This window comes from Microtus ochrogaster, chromosome 19 (assembly GCF_000317375.1).
Source record: "Microtus ochrogaster isolate Prairie Vole_2 chromosome 19, MicOch1.0, whole genome shotgun sequence".
Lineage (NCBI taxonomy): Eukaryota > Metazoa > Chordata > Mammalia > Rodentia > Cricetidae > Microtus > Microtus ochrogaster.
In genome coordinates, this window is record NC_022021.1 from 25609691 (window position 1) to 25618161 (window position 8471).

The following is an 8471-nucleotide window of genomic DNA, read 5'->3' on the forward strand; positions in this document are numbered from 1 at the left end:
AAACCTGCAGCCCTGCTTCTTGACCGTGAAATGTCTGGAACCAGGAATTAAGAATCCTACTGCAGAATATACTGTCTTTCCCACCCACCAAGTGTATCAGCTCCTCCAAAAACTAGGCAAAGTGATAAATAAAGACCACCATTTTGTACAAATAGGGCTGAGGGAAGGCATAACCTGTTGTGCCTCAGGAAAAAGAAGCACTCTTTAGAAAGAATGGAAAGTCCTGAGAGCCAAAGAGATGCGGCTTCTCTTCAGGAGGCAAGAACATCCCAAAGTCTACCAGGAATTTTAGATTCCACTGCAAGACTGCCTTTCATGCAAACAAGACCAGGAAGTCACACTAAGGGACAGAGAAAGACCAGGGACAAAGCAGCGTGGAAAGCCAAGTTTTTAAGAAGATAAAAGACTAATAATAAGAAGCGATGGGGAGCTGCAGAATGGCAGGAAAGGCAGAGCCACCTAGGAGGGGTGGGACGGGAGGAGGGAGTCTGCAGGGAGGGGGGAGAGAGCAGAGAGCGGAGCACGGACGTCAGGAACAAAAGCCCCGGCAGCAGAATCTGGCGAAGGAAAGGAGAGAGCATGGGGTGTTTTTGAATAATTATTAAAATGAGCATGTGTCTGCGCCATCCTGTGGGTGTGGCGCAGAGCGGAGTGTAAACTCTAGCGGGGCCGAAGCAAACATTGGCTTAGCGGCAGCAGCTGCCAGTCTGTGCCTAGGAGTGTAGGGATCAGCGCGCGGCGGCAAGCAGACCAGCACCATGGCCTCGTCTCAGGGGAAAAACGAGCTGAAATTCGCCGACTGGATGGCAACTCTGCCTGAGAGCATCCACAGCATCCCCCTCACCAATTTAGCCATCCCAGGTAGGTACCCGCTGCACCTGCCCCGCCCTGCTTCATCCTACACTCAGTGCTAACTTGCCTCGTGCCCGCGGGAGGGAAGCTCGTCCACGGGGTGGGTACCCAGGTTTTCCAAACCTTGGAGGACCCTGGCACGGGGAGTCAAGGTGACTGGTTCCCCTGGTCTTCAGAAGCAGGTTGTGCTCGCAGGGCTGGGGAAGGGGAGAAGGTGGTTCCAGGATCGCGTCCTGGTCCCCATTCTATGGTTTTGTCTGAAGATTCAAGGGGTCTGCTGGGGGCAAGGCAGGTCAGGTTTCTTAATCTGTGGCTCCATGGTGCGCTATGGAAGGAAGCTGGCTGTCTTAGGAGTTCAGCTCCGGAACATCACTGAGTCCATCCTTGGCGTGGACTTAGGAGGATTTGGTAGTTTCACTGTTAGAATCGAGCCCAATCATTAGTATTTGTCCCCAGTCTCCTTTAAAGAGACAAAGCGCTTTCTGAAGAGTGATGAAAGTTCAGGGGCCGGTGGCCTGTGGCAGTGGCGGCAGCAGCATAATCATTGTCCTTGACACTGAGCTGAAGGGGGCAAGAAGCAGAAGCAGAAAGCAAGCATTTCCTAATTGGCTTGGACGCGGAGGGAGTCTAGTCAAAGAGCTGCTTCAGGTAGAGCTCCTAGGTGAGGAGGACAAACCCTTGCAGACCACACGTTTGCTGCTCCAGACAGAAGCCAGGCAGTGAAATCCGCGTGAGCAGCAGTGTAGAGGTAGGAATGAGCAGATTGCCCCGGAAAAGGTGACTGAGCTGGTGGCCTAGAGGAAAGGAAGCTTAGGACCAGCCAGGTATAGTTGTGTGGCATCAAGAGGCTTTAGCGTAGTGTGCACAGAGGGTTGGCCAGCTTTCTGGGTCCGAGCACTTCGTAGTCCCTAATTCCAGTATCTAAGAGGGGGTGATTGATTGTTTCTGGACAGTTTACAAGTGTTGTAGCTGGAGAAATGCCTCTATTTCTTTAACAATACGGTTATGCGCATGGATTGAGGGTTTGCACATATGACTCTTACAAGACTAGGCTGGAGGGCAAATTAGTCATGGATAATCAACCCCCTGCCCAGAGTAGAGCTTGAGTTATTAAATTCAACCTTCTGGTCTACTTCCTCCGACTGTCCTCTCCACCTCCGAAACCCCACGAAAACATGAGCTTGGAGGACTGGAGTGGACGTGAAACCTAAGAAATAAGGAGAGAAGGAAGGAAATAAAAATCCCGAGTGTCTAATGGACAAGCAAGCGCTGGAACTCACCAGCAACTTAACTCATTTGGAGTGGATACTTTGTGGCAAGGGCAGGCACAGGCTGAACAGCTCACTGTCCTCAGTAAAAGGTTGTCTATCTCTTTGCCCTTCCTCAAGGAATGACTTCCCAGGGGCCTAGGTGTCTCTCTGGTAAAGCACAAGCCAGCTTCCCCTCTGCATCAGTTCCATTCTTCTGGTGACTCTGTGGGCTGCTCTTTTGAAGGACTAGAAAGCACACAACTTCCTTAGTGAAATGCCACCCTCACTTCCCCCGGCATCCTCTTCTTCCTTTGCTTTCTGATTGTTTTCTTAGACGGCTATTTTCACTTGTCCACCTGCTTCTGCCACCGAGCTGGTAATAACGGCAAGGACCGAGGCGCTAGCTTCCTGTAAAGAAAGTCTCTAGAGATGCAAGGAGGTTAAACGCCTGGGGTAGCATACCAGCTCTGAGGAACAGTGTTTAACGCCACATTTGTGTCTCACCATAAACGTCTGTAGCACTTCACTTTCCAAAGCCAGTTTATGTCTGCTAGCTCACATCCTTCCAAAAACCCTGTAAAGTAGTCAGTGCTGGGATTACCATTTCCATTTCGTAGACTAAAAACAAGCAGCATCCCACTCAGGAAAAAAAAAAAAAAAGACCCAGAAATTCAGTGCGGGCAAGTGACCTAAAATCTGATTAGTGATCTAATCCCTAAAATTAAAGATTTTATAGAGTATTTCTTAGCAGTGAGGGAGTAAAGGCATCATGATAGAGAGTGAGTATAACTGAAAAGCAACAAGTTCTCACAGAGATGAGAAGCAAGGCACCTGTAGACACAGGGTAATTTTACTTTTCTCTTTCATGGGACTAAGTGGAACTTTGGGGTCAGAGACTTCGATTTTCTGCTGTCTCTGGTAGAGACATAAACATGACGATATTTGGAAGATATGAACTTTACATAGTATCCCTAAGCCCTTTTAGTATAAGATTTGAAGTAAATGGCACACAAAGTTTGCACTTTCACCCCAATATTTCCAAGAAACACATCACACACACACACACACACCATTTCACCAAATTTACATCCCCAAATACCCATATAGTTGTACAAAATAGGTTTGCCCAAAATTCTTAACTGTAAAACTGGGGTTAAAATGAGTCTGATACCTTTCTGCATTATTCAACACAGAATTTTGGGAGAAAAAGAAGTCATTCAAATTTTGATAGAGCAGACTAATTGGAGACTATTAAACACTAATGGAATAATTGCCTTAAAAATCATGCTAATAGCTTCCTGGCTGCTGCATGTTTACTTGGCCAGTTGCTCTAGCTTGAATTAAGCAATTATCTCCACCATTTAAAACACGTCTGGTGCACAAGGCAAGTGTTTCTGCTGAGAGGAACTGCTGCTCAATCCTCCTCAGAGCCTTAGGTTTTCTTAGGTGAAGCATATGGGGGGTGAAGAGGCAACTAATTGGGAGGCCACCTACTTGGGGCAGCTGTCTTAGATTGCCTAAGACCATAGCAAAGAACAGCGTGGTGCGTGCATGTGTGTGTGTGTGTGTGTGTGTGCGCACGCACGCATGCATGCACGCGTGCTCTAGTCCACACTAGTGTGCCGTTCTGGTGTCCTTGAATGTTTTTCAAACGACTGTGTCTTGAATGCTTTCAGAACCGAGTCTCTCAGTGATGTTCTGCCTTTAAAGACTTCGTGTTTTGGTATGGACTGGGCTAAACGATTGTTAGTAGCTGGTATTAGTGAATTATTTTTAATTAATATATTATCCGAAGACAGAATACTGAAAGAACACGCAGTTGTTCAAATTTCAGCCTTATCATTTTCTTTTCTCTGATGAAACCAAAGTTATGGCATTTGGAATATGAATGATGCTGGCTCTCACCGCAAGCAGGTCAGAGAGGTTAGGAAGACAAAGTACAAAATCCAAGTGAAGGTGAATTTGATGAATACTTGACATCTTTAAAGAGTTATAATTCGAACCACAGTGTCTCTAGAGCCATTAAAAAGAGATTTGTCATGGAAGTTTGTAGTGTGTTGATGATTGGGGTCTTGGCTTATGGGAGGGACCTGCTATACACTGTCTGAGATATGATGAAAATCATTCATGCATAGTCTGACTGATCACCCCATACAGAATAATTATCAAAATGTAGGACTGGCGTGCCAGGAAGAATGTGTGCACTCCTGAACAGCGAGTAGTTAATGGTGTTTAGATAGAGAGACAAATGCTTTAGAAAACAGTGATTATGAGGGGAGATTTTATTTCCTTTAGAAAAATGCCAACACCAGCCCAAAAGAACAGTTTCGTCCAACTGATTTCTCATCCAAGTGCTTTAGCTTGTATTCATGTTGTCATTTGCTTTGTTAGTTTTTGTATTTGTGTGATACTGTATGCTGAACCTGCTGTCGCACTTGTGATGGCACGTGACCTACCTCTTAAGGCCTTTATTCAGTTTTAACTTTTTGCCTCATGGTAATCCTTTTATGCTGCCCACATTCTTAGAGTTAATTTACCTCTTCGTTTTTATTTTTTTCAGACTTTTATTGCATCTTTAATCACATGCATGAGTTTTTCTGGTATGTGCGTGTAAATACAGGTGCCCTTGAAAGCCAGAGTAATGGATGCCTCCAGAGCTGGAGTTGCAGGCAGTTGTGAGTCTCCTGACATAGATGCTGGGAACTGAACCCGGGCCTTCTGCAAGAGCAGTGTGCACTCTTAACCTCAGAGCCCTTTCTCTAGCCCCCTTCCTCCTCTTTGCAATCTTCTATTTCTACTTTAATTGAAACAAAGCAGCCCATAGGGTCAATCAGGCACAGGAATCTACTTGACCACATCTCTAAAACTGCGCGTACATTTGGTCAGAATGGCCATACGAAGCAGACCTTTCATCAATCAAACTACAAGACTCTTGAGAATGAGTATCTCTCTGTGTTATCTTGCCAAATACCCATGGGACTTGATTTTTCTAAGTAAGAAAAACTGAAGAATATCTGGAGGGTTGGGCATTTCAAAAGTTATTTTTTGAAAATCATACATAAAAGTTAAACTACTTTGTTCTACTAAAACTTTTTCATGATGATTTGAATTGAATTCTCAAATATTGTTAACTGACACCATATATATATGTGTGTGTATATATATATATATATACATATATATATATATTGCATGTTGTTGCTTATAGTGTTTTCCCATAAACACCTATGATTTTAATGTGTTCTATCAATGATCTTCTAGGACCTCGTCACTCAAAGCTGTCCAGGTAGGACCACCAGATCATTATACATAGACTCATGGTAGAAATATACAGCATCTATATTCCACTCTCCCAATGTATTTGATCATATCGTGCAATTTAACAAGATAGTCAGAAGATTCACATGCACATTTGCAGTCTAAAAAACACTTTAGAACATCGTTAAGGGGGAGCTTTATTATGTGAGTGGCAGAGCCAAACTTAAGTATACTTCTTTGTTGACCTACCCACGAGCGTTCAAGTTTCCAATCAAGCTTAAAGCCAGAGTTCCATATTTGATTACTATGATTCAAGGCTAATTGCACAGGCTGGGAACATGTCTGATAACTGGCTTTATAAGCTCAGCATGAACTTTAAATGCTATTTAATTGTTATTTAAGTGTTCAGATTAGGTCACTATGATAAATGTAAAACCTTCCCCTTCATATCTTTAAGCCCTGCTGCTCACTGATATTGACTATCAACAACACTTAAGATCAGCCCATCCGGTGATGCAGGTGGATACTAGTGCCTGCTTAAGGAAAGAAAGACCTCTACACTGGTTCTGCATCAATTTGTTCTCATCTCTTATTGTGAACAGAAAAAAGAACTTATGCAATATTTATAAGGTGAAGGTTTATTTACTTTATCTATAGTGCAGGAGTTTCAATATTTCTATTGAGTAAAATTTACTTTATAAACATAAAATTTACTTAATGGTCACCACCAGAAAACTATAAAAAGCACAGGTAAGCAGTAAAACAGGAAATTTATTTGTGATGGAAAGAGAGTAGTCAGTCTTGTTTGTATTTGCAAGGCGTACTTACGTACTTAAAACAGGGTTTTCAGGGGATAGAAATATGTATGAATGTGTGTACAACTCACTTGTTTGAATATCGGTTGTTTAGCAATATAAATATTTTAAAAGTAGATATCATATATAAACCAAAGAAACACACACAGAGACACCTCAAATGCTAAAGCCAACATCATAATGATTAAATACACATGAAAACTGTACAATTTCACAACCATTATTTGCAAGAAAGCACAAACAAACAAATACAGACTGGCAGAGAAGAGTGTGTTCGAAGGATTACTAGCTCCGGAGTAAAACCAGAGACGTGCTGATTCACTTCCTTTCATCCTAAGTGGATTTCTGATTGGTTGTAACATCCTAGGACTGATTCTAAACATGCTCCACAGGAATCACAAAAGTTTAGCTACCGTTCAATTGAGGCATTTTTTTTTTATTTTCCTGTCTTGATGAATATTTAGGGAGTAGTCATTTGTTTGTGTCTTTAGAGGCTGAAATTTGAGAATGTTAAGGTCTAACAAGGATCAAAAGTTCTGAGAGCTGAGATCATCATTGTGAAGCTGTGAATTGTTGGCTCTGCATCATTGCTGATGCCATGGGGGCCAGCACTGACCAAACCTGTCCATCCTTTGTTTGGGATAGCTCCTATTTATTCATTTTTAGTTATTACCATTTGGTCCTGTGACTTAGATATGATTTTAGGGGGGTGTTGCCAGGGTTTGTTGTCAGGGTTTCTGTCCTGCCCACAATCGTTAAGTCCCAAAGAAATTACACAGAGGTCTACATTAACTATAAACGGATTAGCCCATTAGCTCAGACTTCTTATTAACTCTTATAAGTAATATTAGCCTATTATTTTTGTCTATACTAGCCACGTGGCTTGGTACCTTATTCAGCGAGACAGTCAAATCTTGCTTCTTCTGTGGCTGGGTCCAGGACTACAGAAGAATGGGCTTCCTCCTTCCCAGAAGTCTCCTGTTTTCTTTGACCTGCCTCTACTTCCTGTCTGGTTGTCCTGCCTATACATCCTGCCTGCCTACTGGTCAATCAGCATTTATTTAAAATATAATTGACAGAATATAGACCATTCTCCAACACCAAGAGGATGATTTAGGTCAACATGTAGGATAGAATTCTTTCCTCTCCTTCAGGCTTTTTGTTAGTTCAGTTTCTCTCTGTGTGTATATATAGGCACATTTGCATGTGTGTATACATGTATGAGTGTGTATCACTTTCTTTTTTAAGAAAGCTACTGCTACTTGATTTTCTCTGTAGAGACACCTCTGGATGGTACTATGTAACCATTCTTACATATAGATCTAGAGTAAAAATAAAAGTGGGATCTGAATTTTTCTCACCAATTAGTCTGAGTGAATATAAATAGAAGCAAATAATCTGATATAGCTGAAATAATTCCTAAATGCACCACCTTATTGAAACACAGAGTAATAATGTACACTGGCCCTTCTAGAAAAGAGGGACACGGAAATTACACACTTTCTCTCTCTCTCTCTCTCTCTCTCTCTCTCTCTCTCTCTCTCTCTCTCTCTCTTTCTCTCTCATTATTGGTACTTATAGGAGGCAACTGTTTCTTGTAATAAATTTACCTGCTACCACTAGAGAGAACGCTTCTTACCAATGAGCATTAGGTTTTTTTTCTTCTGTTTTTGAAAATCCAAGAGCTATCTACCATATTAAAAATACCACAAAGCCTTTGATAAAATTATACAAGATTTGATATATTAAAATGCTATATCACCTTATCTTTTCTGTTCTATGTAGGGTTATGATTAGCCTCAGAAGGCTAATGACCAGACAAGCATCTTAAACCACGTGCTCCATAAGAAAGGAAAAATAGTGAGAGAGAAAAATAAAACCTAGTACATTTCAGATAGAATTCTACTGCCAAAAAGTTTTTATGGTACACTATCCTTTTACTTTGCTCAATTAAGAGAGGAAGATAGGCCAGGAAGAGAGGCAGGGGAGGGTGGTTAAACATTCTCAAGAAGTTCCAGGATTAGTTACCCCCAGAGATCAGGTTCTGAAACAGAAGGCCCATAGATTTTGTTGGATGTGCTCTTGCTATCTTCTTGTATTCCTTACAGATTCTAGGAGTGGACAGCCCCTTTACAATTCTCCATACAAAACACTACCTATTATTGTGTTTTACACAGAAGAATTCTTCCTGTGAATTAACATTTTGGAAGCAATTATGTTTATCCTTGGTAAACGCGATGATAGTTCAGTTTCTCAACTAAATAGCAGACTTTTTATTTTGAAGAGAGTGAGTTAT

At 42.0% G+C, this 8471-nt stretch overlaps 1 protein-coding gene across 1 annotated transcript in view; it reads left to right on the top strand.

Moving 5' to 3' along the window:
• Positions 1–505: 505 nt before the first annotated feature.
• Positions 506–8471, top strand: part of Plcxd3 (phosphatidylinositol specific phospholipase C X domain containing 3) — a 147877-nt gene continuing 139911 nt past the window's right edge. Inside the window, exon 1 of the mRNA XM_005356580.3 lies at positions 506–861. Within this exon, the coding sequence (XP_005356637.1) occupies positions 759–861 (103 nt within the window). The 5' untranslated portion in view covers positions 506–758. The remainder of the gene's footprint in view (positions 862–8471) is intronic.